Here is a 24977-nt window from a genome sequence, read left to right as displayed (position 1 = left end):
CATGTGCAGGCATAAAAGAATACCTCTTACTCCTCCTGTGTTGTCACGGCAGTAGCAGCTGCTTGCCTCAGAGAAGGCCAGGTACCTCAGTATAAGCAGCCCATGGGCAAGTTTGGGGTCACACACTGCCAGCTGGGCCACCCCAGTAGATGATGTGTAGACACAGTAGACAGTTGCTTCAGAGGAAACATACTTTAAGTGACTTTTATCTAGTTCAAATTCTAAATGCAAATTAGGGAGACAGCATAGACCTTTGTGCAGGCCAACCAACCGGGTATTTATATGTAAATTTTTTTCTCGAATATTTACAAAAAGTGTTAATAGGTTGAGCCCATGGTATTTTCCAGGTAGGTACTGAAAGGTTGTTATTGGCACTTCCTATCTGGATTGCAGTGTAGGCATAACTCAATAAGAGGGTAAATGACAAGATGAGGGTAAAATGAGGGGGGAAATGGCAAGAATATGATAAATATGAATGAATTAGGATTGGTGCATATTATTGGTAGTGTTGACAATATCTCAGCTGTCAGGTCTGTGTAATTAGCAGCAATAAAAGCAGCTGTCAGTGATGGATGCTCTTATTACAGTTACCTGGAACTTTAAACTTCATTCCCTGTTTCATGTGTTCACATCTATTATAAATTTGGAACAGTCATTTCTGGAAATTCTCCTTAGTTTATTTCTCAATTCATGTATCAGTATTTCTTCAATTAGTCTTCTCTTCAGATAATTTCTTCTGGAAGCAATTATTGCATTTTATGATGTGACCTAGAAACTGTACTTCATCTGGCATATTACAGGTCTTTTCCTGTTTCTGATAGTTTCTGTCTTCTTCATGCTGGCTGGACACTTCCTAAAATTGCCTGAAACACCAGTCTCTTTTTCAGAAAAATAGCCATGATATTAATTGCTTTTCTAAGAAGAAAAATAATGACTTTATTCATAGACTAGGGGAAAGAGTTTGAGGAAATTTTTGAACTCAAATCTTTTGTTCACCTTGGGACTGAAGTAAATTATCTTAAAGTATTCATGTGGAGTAGTGTTGTTCTGTGGATAAAAAGTTAATACAGATTTCCTTTCCCCGTGCTCCAGTTCAGTAAAGTGTTTTTGTGTAACTTGAGCAAAAATACTACACTTGACCTTAGGAAGAGTAAGCACATTATATCATTTACAAGATGGTGATCAAGCCACAGCCTGTCAACTGGTCAGCTTTGTCCTGTCCATTTTGCCATGTTTACGTGCTGGAGATGTTGCTGTATCCTTTTTCTAATTTCCAATTATCTTGTAAATGGCTACTTTTTTTTTTTTTTTTTAAGGAATATACACAACAGTGTCTAATATGTGTCTGGCAATGTTGATTTAATGTTTTACCTTGTGCAACCCTAAGCTCTTTCTGCTAGACAGCGTAACTTTGGAGCGAAACGCTGTGATCAGACTGGCAACTCTCAGATGGCACAAGCACCTCACAGACCCCTCCAGCAGAGGATCAGGGGTTTTTTTAAGCAGGCTACACATGAGATGTATTTTTCTTTTTTTAACTTCAAGGATTTAGACTCGGAAGTATGTTTAGGAGATATTATTAACTACAGCTGGTTGATGAAAATGTTGGTAGAAGACTTTTCATTACAAAAAGCACTTAGAACAGAAACATTTGCTGGGGGAGGGAATTAAAGAAAATCGATCAAAGAGTAAATATTTTAATTAATTTGTGATTTCCTGTACTCTACGGAATATATATTTTTAGGCTTTTTTCTTGGAATTTTGACAGTTAAAGTTTTGTTTCTAGTTTAGAAATATTTTTTTAAAGCATTCCCTATACTGCAGATTGGAAAATGGAGTTCCAATGGCTCTGTTAGTAGTGTGGGAACTTATGTGTACTAGAAAGAGTTACAATCCATCAGGTTTGAGATGTTTGTCTGCTAGTGTTTAAGAAAAGTATTCATCTATTTTATATATACATATTTTTCCATACATTTTTCATAATATTCATACCTGTTGAGATGTCTAGAAGATAGGAACTGAATAAGAGTAAAATTAGGCAATGTGCTGCTAGCTTCTGCCTAGTTCAGGAAAGGTTTACATTTGTAATTAAAGTGTAAAAGCACTAGGAAGTGAATCCAGAAACCCTTATGTTTGCTGGTCTGTTGCACATTCAAATGGCAATTGCTTTCTTGTAGTATATATTCCTTGCCTGCTGCAAGAAGAGAGCTAAGTGTAATTGTGACTACTGGCCAACAGATGTTTCAGAAACAGAAAATTATCCCCCATTGAGCACTCAATAAAGGCTGTCACCCAAAAAAAACATGTTAAAACCCTGAAACGTTAATCTAAAACTCTAGAACCCTGGCATAAGCCAGAGTTCTACATTTGTGAGTCATGTTTACATTTCTAGTTTAGGAGAGTGAACGCCAGTACTCGAGTGGAATTGTGCGAGGACTCTGTTAACGCTGTATGAGCACAGGCCTCCACTGAGGCTAATGCGGAGCTGCACTGTCCCCATGGGAGCTCTAGGAAGCATTTATGCCTTGGGCACACACTAAATCGCTGAGATTTTCCTAGAAAAAAAAGGGCATGTGGGTTTATATCTCCCTCAAGAGCTTTCTCTTCTTTAGATGACCATGTGCATTATGCACACATGTAAGGGGTGTGATTATTATTACTGCTATGTAATACTGATCTGATGGCATGTGTGCACAAAGCTTTACAAAATGTGTAGTGTTTATACTCTCCAAGATTGTAGTCTAACTGGGATGAGTATTAGGCAAACAGGTTAATGATTTATAGGGAGTAGAATTAATCAAGTGTGGAGGGCTGGACAAAATAAAGTATTTACATTTTGTTGTGAGCCTGAAGAAAGCTTGGCACTATGGACATCAGAAGGTGTTCTAGCTGTGGGGAAGGTCTGGTAATTGAGTCACAGCTGAAGAAGCCAAAAACATTAGAACAGCAAGCTATGGATTGCAGCATTTTTTGAAAAATACATAAGAAGGTGCTAAATGGAAGAGCTTGAGAATTACTCTTGCACTTGGTTTTAGGCAGTCAAAAGTAGGATACGCTTGTGTTCTTGTACTTCTTAAATTCTTTGGTAAGAGTAACTCATGTAAAATACATGTTTACCCTGATCATGGCAACTCTTTGTGTTGTGTATTTTTGTATCACTTTGTGGTACCCACCTCATATCTTCCAGTCCAAACTCTTTCAAAGTAACACAAAGGTTTGTCATTTAAGTAATTCTTTAGTCTTTCTCTCTCTCTTGCTTCCTGGCATTACTCACCGCAGAGGAGTTCTGGTGGCAAAGACTTTCTCAAGGATGCTCAGCTTGTTCTTGCTAGGATATACCATACCTTATAAATGGCAGTGCTTTGGGGAGAGAAGTCCTCAATCCATCTGGTGTACCCAGGTAAATTAAACTTGTTGTTGTACTGTCCTTAGCCCCCTTGGCTTACTGGATCAGACACCCATATTTGCTGCTGTAGACCCTTTGGCGCAGCTCTGAGGGGAGCTAGGATGCAAGTAAGAATACAGTTCTTGATGTCATTTCATATTTGAATTATATTCAGTACCTGTGAAAATCTTGATTTCACATGAGGTGTTTGACTTTGTGTGTTTCCGCAGATTTTGAAAGCCTTTTATCCCTGTCCCTGAACTCTCTGGTTCCTCAGCAGAGTCAGGTATTTCTGAAAACTTTTGACAGCTCCCGAAGAATAGGAGAGGTAAACAATTACCTGTTTGTCTAAAACATCTGCACTATATCTCTGCTTTAATGCACTTACAGCATTTCTCTATAACTGTCGGGGTGCTCGTGCTTTTAAATGGTGTTGTGTGCCTCTGCCTGGCAGAATCAATTCCAAATTGCTGTTTACTCATAACAGGGAGTCTTTCCCTACAGTCAGAAAGATGTATGAGCTAATGCCTCTGTGTCTTGGTGGCGATGAGGAGGGAGAAATTACAAAACAGCTTGTTTCACTTTCTATTTTCTCTTTTCCCAAACCATTTGTCTAGAAAATTGCCCAGTTTACCTCTATGGCTCCTTTTTTTTTTTTTTTTTTACCAAAGCACTAGGAGAAGCTCTTCTTCTGTTAAAAGGAGCATGCTAAGAGGGCATCTTTGCCCTTCAGCTTAGTTTGCAGTGATGTGAAGAACAGTTTTTACATAGCTACTGGAATCTTGATATGTTGCCTTCCATTTCAGTACTGTGGAAACTTTTATGTTGTTGTATTAGTTCACCTCCATGAATCACTTTCCCTCTTTCCCTCTCTTTGGTTGTTTTAATGAATGGCTTATGAAAAATGGCATTTAAAATTTTCCAGCTGAAATGGATGACACACTTTTCTGAATAGATAGTGTCTGATGTAAAAGGTTAATCCCCAAGTCCCTCAAACCATTGAATCTTTTGCCACTCAGCAAAGTAGGACCAAACATGTTACGCTCTCTCCATATTCTGTCATGTATCTCCAAGGACATGATGCTATGATCCAATGTGATGAAACTCAGAAAGAGAGGGAGAGAGAGAACAGTTTCCTTTCAGAAAGTGAAATTGGGAAATGTAAGTAGAAAAATAGCTCTGCAATTGCAAATAGAGAAGGGCATGATGGCCCATGAAAATACAACATCTTTCATGCTGTAATGTTTTTATTTACTACAAAAAGACAGCAACTACAGGAAAGTACTTTGCAGCAGAGTTACCTTCTTCCAATGTTGCTGTTTTAACTTCACCTGAGTTGTTTTGTGCCACTTGGCACAGGAAAGTAGCCTAAATTTGGCACATGTGATTCCTGCTGGCCATTTCACACTTGGGAAAAGAACCAAAGCTAGGATTATTTTCATGCACAATTCTGAATGTGCTACATCCCAGCTCTCTGAAGTCCCTGCCCATTGAAATAAACTGCTGGACCCTCTGTGGGGGTCAGTGTTTTGTGGGGTAATGTTTGAAGTGAGCCAGCATCCCAAGCTAATGGAGACTGGCCATGGGATTCAAGAAAGTCCACACTCCTTCCCATTATCTCTTGTCCCTGTTCCTTTATTTAATCCGTGACAGCCTGTTAAAAATGGAAGAACCTTGAAACAGAGAGAGATTCTAAATACATCTCCTGAAATGGCAGAGGCTTGAAAACGCTGCTGTAGTATGTACAACAGAGATGCAAAATTTCTGTTGCAGCAAAACCAAAACATGGGAGTGCTCTGGCTGTCCTGGTTGTATCTGCTTCTCATGGTCTCTCACAGAAAATTCACAGGTAAGTATAAGAATCTGTAAATGACCATATGGGACATCACTTGCACAGTAGGCCTTAAATAGGAGGACCTAATTGAAGTCCTAAACCAGAACATCTTATTTGCTGTAACCATTAGCTACTATAAACCTGGATAACCTTGCTTTTCATGTAAGGCTCAAATTTCTCAATTAAATTCCTGGCCTTGGTGCACTTTCTGCAACATTAAATCAGTTCCTTGGTCTAAAAAGAGAAGTACATGAAGAAGTGTTTCTACTTGGCGTCTTTGAAAATCCCACCCTCTGACTTTATCAAAGTCACTTTGTTCCAATGCTACAGAACAAAGAAAACAAACAAAAAAATTACTTTCTTGTGACAGTTAACCTTTGTGTTTTAATGCACCGTTCCTTGTTTTACTTGTATACAAGAGCCTAACAGGAACGTGACTTGGTTTTAATCACTCCTTACTTGTCCAGTCTAAGTTCACAAAACTGTAAATTCTTTTCTAATGTGCTAGTTTGTGGTCATCTGTGTAACAAGTAACTAACGATAACCTTTATGATTCTGTATTTTTGCATTAGTCAGCTACTATATTTCTGGTTTTGCTTATGGGAAAACAAATGACACTTGCAGCAACATCACTCAGCAGAAGTAGATACACTTTATTTAAATATTTCTCCTCTCATTCTTTTGTCAGACCCTAGAACTTTAATTGTATTCACTGGATATATAATTATTATTATTCCTTGTAGTAATGGATAGTTTTATTTATTTTTGTTTTCTTTTTGGTCTAGCTGCTAAGTATAGTAAGCTAAGTTTTTGCAAATTGTGTGTCAGGCATGAAGAAGTTGGGCATCAGTGGAAGTATAGGTGCTCCACTCAGTTTTTGTGTCATTAAGGCCTTGATTAATGTAAGAACTTCATGGCCAAATCTGATGTAGCACATAAGCAGTGCCTATTTGGAGGAGGGAAAACAAACCTACATGGGATTAGAACATAGTGACTGTAGTATCAGTGTACATGTGCTACATCTAATGCATGCAGACAGCTAAGGAAGCTAAAAAAGAAAATATCGTGCAGTTGTGTGCATCAGCTTGTAGGCTGAAAATTGTTCTATATTAGTATTTTATTTAGCACAAAGCCAATTATCCTTTGAAAAACTTTTACCCTGCATTAACCACAGCTAGATTGGACCAAAGAAACACCCACTTTTGCTGGGTTTGTACCCTGCCTAACTCGAAAGTAGTCGTGGTTTCTTTAGCCTTTCTGCGTTAGCATGACATACATTCTAAACAGCAGCAGCATAGGTAAATGGATATAGTCCAGCAGCAGACAAGCTGTTCTTTCCAGTCTCACATCATATTAGATTTAATTATTGATCATCAGAAACACAGGGCCTCGTCTTACTCCATTAAGATTTTTTTCTCATATATTTAGAGTTTTAATCAACACAACCCAGAAAGTATCAAAATCTTCTGTTTTCTTAAATGCAGTGCAGCTGCCATTTGATGTTAACAGTTTGCAGTGATTTTGGAATAAATCCTGCTTGCATCCCTGAGATGAGTAGTTCTAGTAGCCGTTTTGTTATGGGAGTAATTAAAATTTACAAATGTTAAAGCTTGGGAGGGGGAAAAGCTTTTCAGAAGGGAAGGAATCTGGATTTTAGTTGTTTGAGAAATAAGCTGTTTTGTTGTTGCAGAATTTACAGTGTAATCTGCTCGTGGCCACAGGCTTGTACTCCAGAACTAAGCCTCTTACATTTTTTTAGAGTAATAGTATTTTTAGTTGTGTATCTACTGTATAATATGTAAATACAAACCAAGGTGGGGATTGAGCACCCTGACTTTGCAAGCAACTGAAGCAACTGTCCTTGATTTGAGCAGAGAGGTTGGATAATAGATTTCCCAAGGTCCCTTCCAATGTGAGTGTTTCTGTGATTCTGTTCCCGAATGACTGTGAGGTGTAAATTGGCTGGCTCAGTTCAGTGGCCAATTATACAGTTCTTTTAAAGTTATGATGATAAATACAGATGTTTCAGTTGAGAAGTTATTCCATAGTCCTAAACAGCATTTCCTATCTCCATCATGCAAGTTTGATATAGGAAAGATGAGCATTGGTAGAGTTTAATATAATTTTTTATTAAATAAGTAAAAGCATGGCTAAATATTATTCTGTTTACATAATTTGTTCCTCTTAAGTCACTCAAACCATAATTTTTTCTTCTAAATTGAATGAAACTGTCATAGAAATTGCTGTTTACTCTACCTTAGTGCCACAAAATGAAGGTACCCTGAAATAGGATTTATTTCTGGATCTAAGTGCCCTGGCCTTTCATAAATTTCTCCCGAAGTTAGAGTTTTGCTTTTGACTAGGATATTTGTTCTTTTTATATGCACTCTTCTTAATGGGGTGGTTAACTTGCATAACAGAACAGTGTATTAAGAATGAGATCCAATAACATACTGTTCAACATATTAGAAGTTAATTCCAAACTGTTAGAGCTTAGAATATATAATTTAGTCAAACCTATTAGTTTTATTGATACTGCTTGACGCAGACAGTAATTGAGTATTTTTCTCAGAGGAAACCAAATTTCTGAGAGGGCAGAATTTTTCATTCAATTGTGCTGAGGTGGTTACCTCAATTTTTTGTCTCCCCCCGCCCCCGAAAGAGAAAGCAGATTAAAACTAAGTGCCAGAATATAAAAAATGCGGGGGGAATAAAAAAAAAATCTTGCTTTACCATTGTTGTAAAGGTAGTTATCTTATGGTAGGCAAGTAGGTGTTTTTTACTGTGCTCAGCTCTTTCCAGTTAGGTTTTCTTCATTTTTTGGTGACAACAGTAGCCATAGTCTTGCACACTTAACACTGGAGGGTCATCCTGTGCAAATTCAGAGCTGCTTCCAACATCAAAGTCTAATTTAATGCCTCTAGGAAGTGGCTAGATTTTATTTTCTCTTTGAATTTGCATCAGAGAATGAAGATATTCAGCTACAAATGAAAAGATGTTATGAGAGATTGTGACAAGATGTCGTGGTTTAAGCCCAGCTGGTAACTGAGTACCGTGCAGCCACTTGCTCACCTCCCTCACACTGGGATGGGGGAGAGAATCAGAAGGGTAAAAGTGAGAAAACTCATGGGCTGAGATAAAGACAGTTTAATAGGTAAAGCAAAAGCCACACATGCAAGCAAAGCAAAACAAGGAGTTCGTTCACCACTTCCCATTGGCAGGCAGGTATTCATCCATCTCCAGGAAAGCAGGGCTCCATCATGCGTGATGGTTACTTGGGAAGACAAACACCATAACTCTGAATGTCCCACCCTTCCTTCTTCCTCCCCCAGCTTTATATGCTGAGCATGCCATCATATGGTCTGGAATACCCCTTTGGTCAGTTGGGGTCAGCTGTCCCAGCTGTCTCCCCTCCCAACTTCTTGTGCACCTCCAGCCTACTCGCTGGTGGATGGTGTGAGGAGCAGAAGAGCCCTTGGCTCTATGTAAGCACTGCTCAGCAGTAACGAAAACATCCCTGTGTTATCAACACTGTTTTCAGCACAAATCCAAACCATAGCCCCATAAAAGGTACTATGAAGAAAATTAACTCTATCCCAGCCAAAACCAGCACACAAGATCATCATAAACCTTAACTAATTAATCTGCTGCAGCATCTCACAGGAGCAGGTTCTTTATCTGATAGTACCTGTTTGTAAAAGTAAGTATTGCTTAGGTATGTGATATCTTGGACTGTTACAACTTGGGCATTTACACCAGGTATTGTTAAATGTGGAAATCTGACTCATAATAATTTACTTGAGAATACACGGGAAGCTGGTAGCAAGGCCAGACTTGGAGTTCATTTATTCCTGTCTTCTGCATGTGAGGTGTGATCATGAGGAAAACCTGCTTATAAGTCCCCTATCTTTTCAGTTTGTATGCTCTTTTTCCTTTAATAAGTATTTCCTCCAAAAGCCTTTTCAGTGCTATTCCTAAATTCTTTCTTTCTTCACCACTCTTTTCTCTTCCAGCAGTTCAGTTTTAGAGCTGCTTGCATGATTCCTGTGAATTTTTACATGCCATTACTTCTCATGCCAGTGGAAGATGATCTATTTCTGCTGGGATTTAACCTTAATAATTACCCTGTTCACACCATTGCTTTCCCCAGTTATTCCAAGAGTAACTAAAATGAGAGCGTAGACACAACAGAAAAACACTCTTTCTTAGTAGAAGCACTCTCCTTGTCTATTATTAATCCACTTGCAAATTTCAGTTCATATTTATCCTCTGTCAGGTCTTGAAGCTTAGCTTCTTGCCAAGCAGTGAGTCTCATTGAAGCTGATATTGAAAATGCCCTGTTGTTGCAGTGCTCTAAATTAGATGTGAAAAAAAATTATGTTCTATAAAAATTGCTGATAAGCCTGAAGGTCTGGTCTTTGAAGACCAATTTGATAGGATAAATGTCCCAATCATAACTGGCAGCAATTATTTGAAAAATTGGGGCAAATTGCAGCCCTTCTTTCTTGATGCAGCATGTTAAGGAAGACAGAGTCAGTGTATGAAATTCCATAGGAGTCTGGGGATCAGAAGTGACCATTTTCTCCCAGTATGCTTTCTCATGCTACATGTCTTTGATCAGGTCTTCATTATTTCATTCATTCAGGATACAAAGATGCTAAGTGGAAAGATGCAGTATTCTGACAATATTATGTAACTTCTTTATTGTTGTTCTTCTTGTTTATGCAGAGTAGAATAGCCAAATTTCAGTAAAGGAAAAATATAGTTACAGGAGTGAGAGTATTACTCAAAGCTTCAGAGAACTGATAGGAGTGTATATTTTCAGATGGAGAGAGGAATTCCAGTACTAGAAATGCATGAAATAATTCAAATACATTTTCAAAACAGGAAGCATTAATAATTCATAAATGTTAATCTTTGAACATTAATGTTTTTCAAGAAGGTTTTTAAATGACAGCTGAATTGATAAATTGCCCCCTCTCACTGAAGTGCGACAGGATAGTTTTTTTAAAAATAACTTTAAATGATTGTGTTATTTCATTAATTTTTTTCATGCTCTGAATCTTTCTATTCATGAATGAAATATAATGAGGCAGCAATAAATGCTTTAATTAGCTTTTTGTAGCATGAGTATAGAAATACATGCCTGTGAAGATAGGGAGCACGTTCACTGTACCCATTGTGCACATGTGATGTATTTGGATGGTAATATCAAATAATCAGAAATGCTAGATTTGGCTCTTGATATGAATATATATAGCTTCCCCTTATTATTGAGATGATGGGAATGGGAATAGATTATAGCATATTATTGGGGGATGTCCTGTGATTCTGTTAAAAACTTCCAGTCTGCAGCCATACTGTGCCAGATTTAAATCTAGTGTTGTTTTTAATACAAGTAGTTCTGTCTATGGTATCTTCAGCTGCCATTTGATTTCTGTTTAAATTGGAACTCATACTTTTTAATAATTTTTTTGTTTCCACACAGGGTTATTTTTTAAATTAGGATTTGAAGGATTTGTTTCCAATTCATTTTGTTGTAGGACATGTAAATACATCTCAGAGTACAGCCTCAGGAGTGTGGGAGTTGGTGAGAACAGTACCAGGACTAGTTTGGGATTTGATTCATTTCAAGTGCAGCAACACTGGTTTAAATACATGTCTGTATTGGGTTTGTGTGGTAAGGTTTTGATAGTGGAGGGGCTACAGTGTTGGCTTCTGTGAGAAGCTGCTAGAAGCTTCCCCTGTGTCTGACAGAGCCAATGTCAACTGGCTCCAAGACAGACCCACCGCAGGCCAAGGCCAAGCCCATCAGTGATGGTGGTAGTGCCTCCGTAACAACATATTTAAGAAGGGGGGAAAAAAACCCCCTGCGCAACAGAAACTGAAGCCAGAGAGAGGAGTGAGAACATGTGAGAGAAACAGACCTGCAGACCCCCAGGTCAGTGAAGAAGGAGGGGGAGGAGATGCTCCAGGCACTGGAGCAGAGATTCCCCTGCAGCCCATGGTGAAGACCACGGTGAGGCAGGCTGTCCTCCTGCAGCCCTTGAAGGTCCACATTGGAGCGGATATCCACCCACAGCCTGTGAAGGATCCCACACTGGAGCAGGTGGATGCCCAAAGGATCCTGTGACCCCGTGGGAAGCCCATGCTGGAGCAGGCTCCTGGCAGGACCTGTGACCTTGTGGAGAGAGGGGAGCCCGTGCTGGAGCAGGTTTTCTGGCAGGAATTGTGACCCCGTGGGAGACATACACTGGAGCAGTCTATTCCTGAAGGACTGAACGCCATGGAAGGAACCCATGCTGGAGCAGTTTGTGAAGAACTGCAGCCCGTGGGAAGGACCCACGTTGGAGAAGTTTGTGGAGGACTGTCTGCCATGGGAGGGACCCCACACTGGAGCAGGGGAGGAGTGAGGAGTCCTCCCCCTGAGGAGGAAGAAGGAACAGCAGAGACAAGGTGTGATGAACTACCCCAACCCCCATTCCCCATCCCCCTGCACCACTGGAGGGGTTAGGTAGAGAATCTGGGAGTGAAGCTGTGCCCAGGAAGAAGGGGAGGGGTGGAGGGAAGGTGTTTTAAGATTTGGTTTTATTTCTCATTACCCTACTGTGGTTTGCTTGGCAATAAATTAAGTTAATTTTCCCCCAGTTGAGTCTGTTTTGCCTGTGATGGTAATTGGTTGAGTGATCTCTCCCTGTCCTTATCTTGACCCATGAGCCTTTTGTTATGTTTTCTCTCCCCTGTCCAGTTGAAAGGGGGAGTGGGGAGTGATACAGCAGCTTTGGTGGGCACCTGGCACCCAGCCAGGGTCAACCCACCACAGTGTCAAACAGCTGCTGCAGCTTTTCTCATCAAGAACCTTGTTTCAACCCTGGATTGGTGTATTTGACACAGGTGATTTTGCTGTGGGGTGAGGTGAAGAGTCCTGCCTGCTGTGATGAAGAAAGCAGTATTGCAGCAGGGCAGCTGGCTCCTTTGTCTCTCTGAATTAAAAACTTACATGGAACTTTCCTAAGGCTCCACATTTGTCTTCCGAATTGTCACAAAAAAGCTTTAATTATGCTTTGACAGGCCAAGGCAATATCCATTGGGCATGAGGGATTTGCCTGTTGATAGGAGATGTAGGGATGAGAAACCATCATGGAGATATTTTCTGAAAAGAAAGCTACTGTGATGCTTTCTCCAGACAAGAGAACTTGTTAAGTGTCAGCTAGAGAAGCAGCTTAGAGGCAACATGGTGGGTGCAAGTGCCGAGACTTTCCTCGGATCAGTACAGCAACAGTTCAGGCATCTCAGGCTCAAAGTTTGCATCTATTGCGCCTAAGGCAAACACAGGCTCTCTATTCATGATCCAGAAGGCAATTATGTGAACAATAGTGCCGTCTGGGAAGGAAAATAAGGCTTCATAGGCCAAAAGACTGGTTGCCAGATTGCCCAGACGTTCAGTGAGTACCAACATCGTGTAGCTTTGAGGGTGAGGAAAGAATCAAGGACGAACAGAAAGATTTACTGTGGGAGGCTATATTTGAGAACTGCAGTTACTATTGGTTTTCTAGTCTGTTTTGTCTACTGTCATTGTGCCGTTTCCTCTCTGGTCTCAGTAATTATACTAATAGTATTGATTTAATCCTTTCAGTGTTCAAAGAGCTGTTTGAATAATAATGAGATAATCTTTCTGACCCCCGGAGAGAAAGGTAAGCATTATTAAAAATAAACAGTCCTTCTCCAGAAAAGACAGATTTGGTAATAGCGCTGAGGGAAGGGGGAAGTTAATGCCTGAAATTGGGGCATGTCATTAGCCTATGTTCTGTTTGGAAGAGTAGCTGTTGTTAAGGGAGGAGGAGTGGAGTGAAGAAGAGGATGGCAAAGCAGCAGGCCGGGTAGAGGCCAAGCCTCAGTGTTATCTGCACAGTCCCAGGCAGCAGTTTGCTTGGGGGCTGTGCCACTGGACAGCTGAGAGGATTTTCAGGATTTTGTTACTCTTGCCTATATGTCTACTTTCCTCCTCCTATTTTAGTGCCTCCTAGTTTTGTCTTGCCTGAAAGTAGATGATGTATTTGCTGATAAGACTTGTATGTTTTTTATGGGTTTATAGAATAGAATCATAGAATCATTTAGGTTGGAAAAGACCTTCAAGATCATCGAGTCCAACCATCAACCATGCCCACTTAGCCATAACCTGAAGTACCCTGTCTACTCGCTTTTTTAATACCTCCAGGGATGGTGACTCAACCACTTCCCTGGGCAGCCTATTCCAATGCCTGACAACCCTCTCAGTAAAAAAATTTTTCCTCATATCCAAACTAAATCTCTCTTGCTGCAACTTATCACCAGCCACCTGACAGAAGAGACCAGCACCCATCTCGCTACAACCTCCTTTCAGGCAGTTGTAGAGAGCAAGAAGGTCTCCCCTCAGCCTCCTTTTCTCCAGACTAAACAGCCCCAGCTCCCTCAGCCGCTCCTCTTAAGACTTGTGCTCCAGGCCCCTCACCAACTGGGTTGCCCTTCTCTGGACACGCTCCAGCACCTCAATGTCTTTCTTGTAGTGAGGGGCCCAAAACTGAACACAGGACTCGAGGTGCGGCCTCACCAGTGCAGAGTACAGGGGAACAATCACCTCCCTGCTCCTGCTGGCCACACTATTTCTGATACAGGCCAGGATGCCGTTGGCCTTCTTGGCCACCTGGGCACACTGCTGGCTCATACTCAGCCGGCTGTCAGCCAGCACCCCCAGGTCTTTCTCTGCCAGGCAGCTTTCCAGCCACTCTTCCCCAAGCCTGTAGCGCTGCATGGGGTTGCTGTGACCCAAGTGCAGGACCTGGCACTTGGCCTTGTTGAACCTCATACAATTGGCCTCAGCCCATCGATCCAGCCTGTCCAGATCCCTCTGTAGAGCCTTCCTACCCTCAAGCAGATCAACCCTGCCTCCCAACTTGGTGTCATCTGCAAACTTGCTGAGGGTGCACTCAATCCCCTCATCCAAATCATCAATAAAGATATTAAACAGAACGGGGCCCAACACCAAGCCCTGGGGAACACCACTTGTGACCCGCCGCCAACTGGATTTCACCCCATTCACCACAACCCTCTGGGCTCTGGCATATAGATGCCTTGATCCTGATGAAAATTTGAGATCCAATTTTGGTTTTAGTGTTTCATAGACAGGTTTTCTCCCTGTGATGCTACTGCGATCTCTGGCTTCCCAGTTGGATGCCAGCCTGGGTTATTGCAATGTGTTTCGTTGTATCAGCACTGTTCCTGTTGTCCCAGTTCTTCCCACCCTGGGTGATTTTGCTCAAGGTTGAAAAGATAAAGCATCAGAAATAAGGATAAAGAAATACTGGATGCTTATGCTCTCACCTGAAGCTCAGATCCCTAGTGAGTGAGGCTGTTTGTCAGTAGCTTCTTGTTTTATAACTGCTTTATGTTGTGACACAATTATCTCAGCATCAGGACAGTTCTCTATTCACTTTACACTGACACTTCTTCAGTGGTGCGGTGTCAGCTGGCACCAGAGGAGGTGTGATCAAGGGTATTTACATCATTGAGTGTAAATGTATTTTCTGGCTTAAGAAATTAAGTTGCATACACGTGTGATTACTTATAGGGCACTGAAGGGGATTGCATATGAATTCAGTATATGAAGATGCACACTATGTAAAACATGAACTCAGATCTGTTTCGCCCTGAGCATACAGTCTTACAGACCTCTGTGCTACAGAAAGGTATTGTCATTCCTGGTGTACAGTTGGAGGATCTCAGCCTCTACTGATTCATTTGATGTATCTCATGTACAGAGGAATACGAGTATTGATCTAGGCCATTAAAACATATCATACTTCGGTTATTTTGTAAGCAGTGACTGCATATAAGGACCACATAATAAATTGTTAAATATATTCCAGTTCATAAAATTCACCAGTCTATTGCTCTGCCAAGGTTGACTATTAACACTTACAGTCACTCCTATGGAAAACTGAGGAGTTGTGTATGACTAGTAATACATATATAATACAAAGCGTGTCTTCTCAGTTGACCCTTGCAGCAAATTCAGTGAGGAAACAAATTTCCCCAATTCCCTTCCCCTCCTTTATTCACTTTCCACAATAAGTGTCTGTCTCGAATGTGGTATGTTATGACTAATGATATTTCAGTCATTGATTATTATAGCAATATAATGCATCCAGCCAATAGGATTTCACAGTGTATATATCTGCAGCGTGAGAGTGTAATTATCTGCTGGCTTTCCAGAAATCACTGGCAATATGACTAATGTTAAAAGCTTTTTTTGTATCTTTCTTTCTTTCTCCTTCTTGTTTTAATATAAACTTTCTGTGGAATGTGAGGCTCTGGTAATGACTCACTGGGCAATGAGGCAGCAATCTTTGACACTGTAACATGATGCAGAAAAGGTCATACACTTGCTTTCATAACAGGATTATTCATTCATTCATTAGAAATTAAACACATGTGGGAGCACGTGATGCATTCAAGTTGGCAAGTATTGATGAATACTTTCTTGTAGTTTCTTAAGTCCTGGTCAGTTTGTGTCAGATGAAGTTACTCCAAATTAAGTCTTGTCTCAGTGGCGTTTACACCTGAAGTTAGTTAATTGTTCCTATTGAAGACAAGTGCCTTAGGGAGGAACATAGTGTTTTAGAATCGTGGCTATATCTTAACAGAGTGATGCTGTGGTTTTTTGGTTTTTAAGTCTTTGCAGTGGGCTTATATTTAAAAGAAAAACATGGAAGTTCTGTATTATTTATCTCTTTTTACCTAAAATTGCTGTTTTTTTAATTGTACTGTTAAAAATTTGTTTGGTTTTTTTGAGTCCTGCAAAAAAATCCATGTGCTCCAAAGTCTTGTGACATACCTATTTATTTCAGCCTGATTGCATTACTGTGGGTTTTTTTCCATTGATGTCCCATGCTAGAATGCAGCTAGGAGAGGATTGATTAGTCAGAGCTGAATGTGGTACTATGGAGTTAAGTTAAAACAGCTGTAATAGGGTACACAGGGAGGCCTGTCTAGTCTAGTGGATGGCTCCCTTGGCCAGTATCAGATGCCTGTGAAAGAATCTAAAAATAGGGTGAGCATATAGTGGCAGACTGTGACTCAGGGTTGCCTTAAGTCAGAGGTGATATTTTTGAGGTTAATATCCTTCAGCAGATTCCTTCTTATGTGAATTTGCCTAATCATACTAGGACTTAATGTTGACTTCTGACATCCATAGCAACATGAGGCAGGGAGTTTCACAGTCTGATGAAACACTGCAAAGAATTCTCTCCTATTGCCAATTCTGAATCTGTTGTTTGATAACTTAATTTGATGCCACATAATTCTTCTATTTTTTAAAAAAAGGGAAGAGTGTTTTCTTTTTCACTTTTCTGTATGCCACTCATTTTATGGATCTCCAGCATATCTTCACTCAGACAGCTATTTTCTAGGCTAAAAAGAAAAATTCTCAGTCCGTGCAGTTGTATCATGTAAGGAATCTGTATGTGCTTTGGACCCTTCTTGCCACCCTTTTCTGTAATTTTTCTAGTTGTAATATGTTAAGATGAGAACTGTAACTACATGTAATATTCATAAAGTGGTTGTGCCATGAATTTATACAGTGACATAATTAGTCTTCCCATTTCTATAACTTTCCTAATAATTGTCAACTTAAGACTTGTTTTTTTCCTCCCCATAATAACAACTGTCTCCCATTCCTACATTGTTTAGAACATTATTGACCTGATTTTTATTTTTGTTTATGTAGGAATATACAAAATGACATGATAAACTTTGAGGTAATGGCATCAGTTACTGTAAAATTTTGCAGATGTAACCAAGTCATATTTGAGGCTATAACCTTGATGAGCATCAGAAAAAAATTAGAGCCTATTTACAGTTCAGTGTTCTAACTGATATCTGTTGTTCACAAGCTGGGTAGCAACTCAAGTTGGTTTTATAGTCCAGATGTAGATAGAGCTCCATTGTACTTGCACATCAGCAGACATACAAGATTTCTATGTTTATTTTTCTTTAATTGCAGGTATTTATGAGCCGCCATTTCTTGTATTATTGTGGTGAACCTACTCTGGATGTGAAGATTGCCTTTTGTCAGGTGTGTGTTCCTTACAGGTAAAACAAGGTACAGTATAAACTTATACTTTATTTTTGCAGTTCATGCCATAATAAATTTAAAAATAGAAGTGAATTTCAGCAGCTTACTGCGAGTAACCAGTTATAAGAATGAGAGTAAATATAAAAAATAGAAGAATGCATCACAAAAATTACTTTTCTATTTATTTTGAAGTTTATTTTGTAGTTTGCTCTTAGTGATTTTTAGTTTTGTTCTGCTAAGATGTCAGCTAATGTTCTGAGATTCTTTTTTTTTTTTAGGTAAAAAAAATAGTAGAGTTTGCAAACAAAAAATGTTGGCTGTACTTCCAATAAACTTAATAATGAATCAAACAACATAACTGTACGTAGACAGATGCTTTCACAGAAATATGCAAATTAAAACTATTTTATCTTAGCCTCTATTTTTATGAGACAGAGCCTTTTCCATTGTAGCCTGTGACTACGATTTTCTGTTCCTTAGTCTACCTTTATTAGAAGTGAAGGGAGGGTAATTAAAATTATGTGTCTTGTCTCCAGTTGAACACCATGTGCTATGTAGGTTCTGGAGTCATGAGACTGCACTATAGCCAATTTTGTATTTCTCAGTTACCCTTGAAATTGTTTGTTCACAATGCTTGGAAGTCTACAAGGCTGGAACTTAAGTTTGTGATATGAAGAAAAAAGTGTATTAATTTGTCCAGTTTTTGGTTCTCTTGGTTAGATTAAGTTAACATACATATATATATATATGTCACAAATCTGTGTGCATGTTTTTCCATCATGAAAGAAAGATAACTTTTTTTGCTCACTTCTGAACAGTGTTTTGGGTTTGAATTCTGTCTCTTCATAGTTTTTGTGGTGAGATGGGACACCAATAATCTAACTAGCAGGAGGGACATTAGGGACATTCTTCATTTTTTGAGGGGTGAGAACAATGCTGCATTCTTAGAAATGGAATTATGGTAAACCCTGGTTTTTTCCCCTTTGTATTACTTATGGGGTCCAAGTGAAAGTACAATTCTAAAAAAGAAAGGGCTATTACTTGTATGTAAGCATTTAATACAGAACAGTGACAGCTGTTGGGAGGTTTGGTTTGTGTTTTTCAGCTCAGGAGTACTAAATATTTGTTTTGCTGAGAAGGTTGGCTCTGCACTTAGTAAGTCATCAGCTCCAGGATGGATCTTGGCTATTGTTTAACTGTTTTCTCTGTCCTTTTTTATCTCCTGTTCTTCATGTGCATATGTTTATCTAACTGGCTTAATTCTTCCACTGTTTTTGAGAGAAGAAAACATTTTGACAGTTTGCTTGCAAAAAAATTCAAAAAATTTTGCAAAAATTGCAAAAAAGTTTTTTCCTCAGATTGTATGAAAAAGATGTTATTGATGAAAAAGTTATTGATGAAAAAGTTACTTTCACTGTGCAGAATACAGGTTTTTGCATAGCTCTGCTTGCCAACTTTCCTCTCCTTTTTACTTAGACCAAAGCACAGCTGTACAGAAACTTTTCTATTTTACACATGCAGAGGAAAGGTACTCTTAATCACTTCGTTTATGTTCAGTGCTCCTTTAGTCTTGGCATCAATCAGTGCATGACCATGTATAGCCAGTGCTTTCTGTTACTGCACTCCTGGTTCTGGATTTAGTGGAAACATGCCACTGTAATTATTCCTTTGCTGTTACCCTAACTTAATAAAAGGTGTTCAGAGGCACATACAGAACGAAATGTATTTACAGTGTTTTTGTTAAAGTATATATGATGAAATCAACAGCATTTTGGATGAATTTTTAGCACTGAATGAAACTGATTCATGTTTAACACCTACAGCAGGTACCCAAAGGGAAGTCAGCCATAAATACATACAAAAGATACTGTCCTGACATTGCAGGAAACTAGGTTCTATCCTTCAAGTGCTTATCGCACAAATACCTTTTCAGGGTCTTCAGATCTTCAGATTTATTCTCCTGAGGTTTCAGGAGCTGGTTTCAGGCTTTGTGTTAATTTATTCTCTCCATAAAGATAGGCCCTGATCCAAATAACAGTTAAGCACATAGTTAGCATTAAGTACATGAACAGTCTCTAAATTCAGTGTTTTGTTGCATTAAGACCTTAGCTGTCATGGTTGCTGTTCATTTGTATTGCATAGGGCAGGATGTGGGTTATATCTGTATCCTGGTAGTACTTGGTCCAAACATCCAGATCTTTATTTAGAGACTATTCAACAGTCTCCAGTAATATTGTTTATTCCATGCTTATTCATGATGCTAATGTGGAAATCAAATGCCCTGTGATTTACTAGTCATTCTTCTGCTCTAAGTGTAAAATTTGTTTGTACCTTTGGGAAACTTCTGTCTGCTGAATCAGTAAATCTGAGAGGTTCAGGATCTACTGTTAACAACAGATGATGATGTGACAGCAGAATAGTTATCATCAGCAAAGAGGTAGATACTGCCACTCAGATCTTGAGGTATCTACAGCTGACAAGGATCCCAGCAGTATCTAGACAAGAGACCACAAAAATGTAGTTTCCAGTGAACATAATTAAACTCAATAATTTTTTGTGTGGTTCAACAAATGCAAAAATTATTTCTACTATGTAAGCATGCAACAGGTATCAGAAAAACGCAGTGTGGTATAGTTCGATCCTGCCCTCTTGACCTGTTGAGTGCCTCTAGTGATGGTGTACTAGAATATACAGTTTATCCAGTGGACTACTGCAATTTTGTGACTCGTGTTTACCACGCAGAATAGTAGTCCTGCTCCCATTTGGAATTTGTGCATCGCTGTGGACTTACTGCAAAATACAGAGTTGTGCTGAAGTGTCTTTTACAAACATACAATATTGAAGAGTACTCCAATGATCGTTAGTACTGTGGACATATTTTTCTTGTAATAAATATTTTCTGGCAATTTCTCTCTCATGGCCTAAAAGGCATAGCTTTATGTGCTATGAAAGAAAGTGACATATACCTAGTTATAGGCTGTTCCTCTTGACACAGAGCTTACATCGAGTACACTAGTTTGATATGATTAAATGCTAATTCAGCAGGAATAGAATCTTAAGGATTTCCAACTTAAGGAAAAAAGAAAAGCCCTTCCTAAGAAAAACTCAGTAGCATAAATGGGGTAGGTATGCGCCCCCCCCCCCCCCCCCCCGCCCCATTTGCAGTATAAAAATACTGAAGTCTGGCATTACTGTATATTGCTAGCCAAATCATGTTCTGAAACAGCCGTCTTTTAAGACTGAGGAAACGGACATCTGCTTTTCTATTGCAATAGAAAGGTAGGACAAGAAGTTTTCTTTTTTAGGCTTATAGAATTTCATTAGACTTTTGTAAGTCGGATATCACCAAGTTTTATCTGTAGGACCCTACACATTCTTACTGAAGTACAGTGTAATGCAGAGTAGTATATTCTGATTAAAACAGGATGTTAAAGTGCTGAATAATAGCTAACAACGTCTAAAGGATGCTGACTGCTTCATCCATGTTTTTCTTCATTTAGTTTCTTGACTTTTTTTTTAATCAACATCAAGACGTGTACAGCCTGTCAGAATTTTCAAGTTTTCTAAACTGTAGCTGCATAGGATACCTTTATTTAGAATACAATTCTGTGATTTTTTTACTTGGAGCAGTAGTCCTGAATTTTCTTGTCTTTGAAAAACACATGTCACAGAATTTCCATACTGCTGCAACAAATAGGTTTTTTAACAGAAAAGCAGGACATGGGATTACTGAGATGAGATATCGGGGACCTGGCTATGCGTGTTAAGAAAACGTTTAATGTGAATCAGGAATGTAAATTCACATGCTAGTTCTTTGCTGCAGCATCATCACTAGTCTTTATTGCCCAATTTAAACAATTTCATGTCCCAGATAGAGTATGTCAGCGTTTTTGCATACTGAAATTGGAATTGGTGCTGTACTGATGCCACAGAATGAAAACCTTAGAACGAAATTTTAGTTGGCATATCGAGGGTATTTTTGCAAACTTCTGCTTAATTCATGCTTTAAAAAAAAAAAAAAAAAGATTTTTAAAAGCTTCAATTTCTTTCTAGACATCTTTTTTTCCCTGTATTCTGCTAGCTTCCTTTATTTCCCAGTCATGCTTACCTGTCTTGAACAAAATGTGTATAGACTTCCTAGACGCAATATTGCATCAATGACCATTTAAAAATCACATTATTTTAGAAATTTTTTCATTTTACATATAGAAAAGACCAGCTTTATTAATTGCATTGCTCTCCATTGATTGGTTGATTCATCTGGTCTGTTTTTTAATTTTATCCTAACTTTGGTAAAACACTTTAGTTACAACTAATGCTTTAATTAGATTGGATGGAGTTACTACTTTGACGTTTAAAGAAACTGTCTTGATGCAGAATGTCCTATAATTATGCTTCTATCCAATGGGAGATTAATTGGTATTCATAAGCCATCAATGAGCAGTGACCTATGTCTTAGATTTCTAGGACTAAAATGATACTTCATAGTATCAAGAGCTGTCTATTTTTAAGAAAAGGTGTGATTAAAGTATTCAGCTCCTTATAGCCTTTACTTATAAAAGGGAGAATCTTTTCATTAGCTATTGTCTTCACAGTGAATACTGTAATTATATAATTATATTGAGAAATTTAGGTTTTTTGAATACTTCATCTGTACTGTTGTTACATGCTGCTGCTTTACCCTTCCTTTTAAAGAAAGCCATGATGTGCATTGGGGCATAGCATTTCATGTAGTCAGTCTTCTTGCTGCCCTGTTTGTGTAGTAGAAGAAAGCCTCTTAAACAATACCTGCTATTTCAGTGTTTCCTGAGAAGTGTAAACCATTTGAAATATACTGTATTATGAATATATGCAATAAATAAAGAGGAGCTGTTAATCCCGTCTTGGCTCTCCTATGCTCCTAACACACTGTACTGCGATGTTCCCTTCACTACTGTTGATAAACTGAGTGTACTTTTCATTTCTTAGTGTTGCGATGTTTCGGCCAACTTTTAGTGATCCCATTTCTCTTTCCTAATCTTAATTGCATCTTGCTTCTTCCCATGTTATTGCTTCTTTTTCAAAGCTAGGGCCTCAGAACAAACTGATTAATACAAACTGCAGTGTTTCCTCTCTTCTCATTTCTCCTGCAAGTTAGATGTGGCTGCTGCCATCGCTTTCCTCTGTTTTGGACATAATTTCACAGTGTGTCTTTGCTAGCTTCCTATCTCTGGAGCTGCGCCTGAAGGAGATGTTTCCAAACAACTTTACTGTAGCTTTCTCACCTACTCTTACATCTTTCTTTCCTGTATTTTTGTCTACATTTTCCATTTGGATCACTGATTAAGTTCCTGTCCATGAAGAAACCTCACTCTCAAGGAATCTTTTCTCTCAGTGTTTATTGATCAGTCTTCTCATCCTTACCTTCTTTGGTACAATGACCAGGGTTGGATGTTACTTGTGCGTCAGTGTTGAATTCTTCAGGCATCGGGGAATGAGGAATCATTTTGAACTAGTTGTTTTGTTGTGCAGATACTCGCATGTTCCTCATCTCCTAGTAGCCTGCCTGGAATGAAGCAGACATCTTTGTGTTACAGTGACTTCTGAGCAACATGTGATACCACAGTTACAAATGAACTACAAACATTTTGTGCCTGTAAGAAAGAAGCAATTAATTAAAAGTAGTTAAAGCTCAGTGAACATGTGAAGGACAAGTGAAGAATATGTAAATAGTGCTTTGCTTTGTGTTTTGAGTAGATACTGATGAAAAGGAAACAGAAGGCAGTCGTGCTGCTTCTTGTGTAATCAGAACTAGGTAAGAGCCAGTTCTGAAGCTGCTGGGTTTTCGATATCTCAGTTAGAATAGGTTAAACAAAGACAGTGTGTTTAAACAAAACAAACCAAAAAACCAGCCAGCACTTACAAATATTGTACTCCATCTAATAAGGTGTTTTAATATGATGTTTTAAAATAGAGTGAACAAAGAAAATACAGTAAAAAGGTCAATGATCAATGGATCAAGATTGAGTTGTTTGCAAGGGTCAGTTGGCTATTTGAAAGGCTGACTTCATAAAGGAGGGTAGATTGTGTCTGGGGGCTAGGGCAAGACTGCTGGAGAGGTTAAAAGAAGGCAGAGAATTAAGCTGTTAAAAATGCTATCCAAAACACACTAAAATCAGGAAGGCTAGGTGACTAATACAATCCTTACAGGGTGGGATTACAATCCTTAGAGGGTGGGAATGAGGTGGAAGAATGGGGAACTGTGGTGTGATGCAGCTGATAAGATAAAAATCTGTAATACTACACCCAAACACACACATACAGGATGAAAACCCTATTTTTTTGTAGGAGATTTGATCACTATCTGTGGAGTTTTGAGTTCAGGGAGAGCCAGAATAAGTGAGAAGTCTGCCTTCATGGTGAGAAAAATAGATACTATTTCTGCCATAAATGTGACATATACAGAATACACAATGAAAAATAATTTAGTAAACCTTTTTATGCATGATACTTTGTATTTCTCGAGTGGCGGCTTCTGTGGCCATCCAAATTTACACAGCAAAACCTGTGACCGTTAAATCCAAAGTAGAGGATCAGTAAATGTCTGTTCATCCCAGAATTCTGGCACTTGAATCTTCTGAGACAATTACAGCTGTACAAGTGGGAGGATAGCCATTAAATTAATAGCATTGTTGACTTAGCAGATGCACACAGGTGAGCAGGGCTTGCCTGTATGTACATTTTCAGAGCTGGCAAGATGACTCTGAGGATTTTACCATGCTTCAGAATTTCAATTTGTATAATCTCAGCATCTGACTTTTAAGATCAAATTGTAGCTTTAAGATATTATCCTTTTGGATCCTGAGGGAATCGAAGGCATCCGCCTCTGAAACATACTGTTCCTCATACCAGTCGCTTTGTCTGAGATGGTGTGGAGCGTGGGGGCCCCAGGGGAGCCACTGTGATTGCTGGCTCAGAACATCCTCTCTTTTGCATCCGGCTCATCTTTGGGTGCTGTGCCAACTGCGTATTAGGAGCCAGCCTTTCAGTCTTCCAGCTAATTCTTTTCCTTGCCTGTGTTCGCACATGTCATTTATTTGTTTTCAGTAGCCTTGAATCATGGCACTCGTAAAAGCTGATGTGTTCCTGTAGGTATTTCTGTGTGCAGACAGGGAAGGATACTAATATTGAGGTAAAGTTTCCCCTCAACTGATGCCTGCTAACAAACTCTGACAGCACTCATTCTCCTGGAAATGCAAAGGAGAGCAATTTAGCTTAAACTGTCATTAGCATGATTTGTATTTATAAAAGCTAAGATGTCTGAGATACTGAGCTGTAAGAAATTGTGATATTTTAGGCTTATCAGTAATAGGAGGAGTGGTCATCAGAAACAAAGATCTGTCAGTGAAACATAATAAAATACAGTTATTTTATGGGGTAGAAATGGACAAATAAAATGGGATATCAGGAAACAATTCACCTCATAATACAGAAAATAACATCATCTTGTTTCTGTTGTGCTTTTTAACCCTCTCTCTTGCTCTCTATGCTGTGGAGGAAAAAAAGGAAAAGAATACAACTTGTAGCTATGTTTGAGGCAGTAAGTTATTTGAGTTTCACCAAATTTTTAAATAATTATTGTTTGAAAGCAAAATATATGTTCTCTA

General features: G+C 39.0%; 1 protein-coding gene across 6 annotated transcripts in view; it reads left to right on the top strand.

Moving 5' to 3' along the window:
• MAPK10 (mitogen-activated protein kinase 10) overlaps nucleotides 1-24977 on the top strand; it is a 197380-nt gene that overhangs the window by 72019 nt on the left and 100384 nt on the right. For 4 of the 6 annotated variants that reach the window (XR_011324320.1, XM_069781359.1, XM_069781387.1 and 1 more), the window contains exon 3: nucleotides 17260-17331. The exons of 1 other annotated variant lie outside the window; for it this stretch is intronic. Coding sequence is in view for 3 of the 5 variants with exons in the window: in XM_069781359.1 (XP_069637460.1) it covers nucleotides 17266-17331 (66 nt within the window). In the remaining 2 variants the exon portion in view is untranslated. Of the gene's footprint in view, nucleotides 1-17259; nucleotides 17359-24977 lie in introns of all 6 variants that reach the window. One more of the 6 variants, XM_069781366.1, reaches the window with a different exon arrangement.

Source organism: Haliaeetus albicilla, chromosome 1, assembly GCF_947461875.1.
Source record: "Haliaeetus albicilla chromosome 1, bHalAlb1.1, whole genome shotgun sequence".
NCBI classification, from domain to species: domain Eukaryota; kingdom Metazoa; phylum Chordata; class Aves; order Accipitriformes; family Accipitridae; genus Haliaeetus; species Haliaeetus albicilla.
Note: the sequence above shows the minus strand (reverse complement) of the source record. Positions and strands in the feature narration are given on the sequence as shown.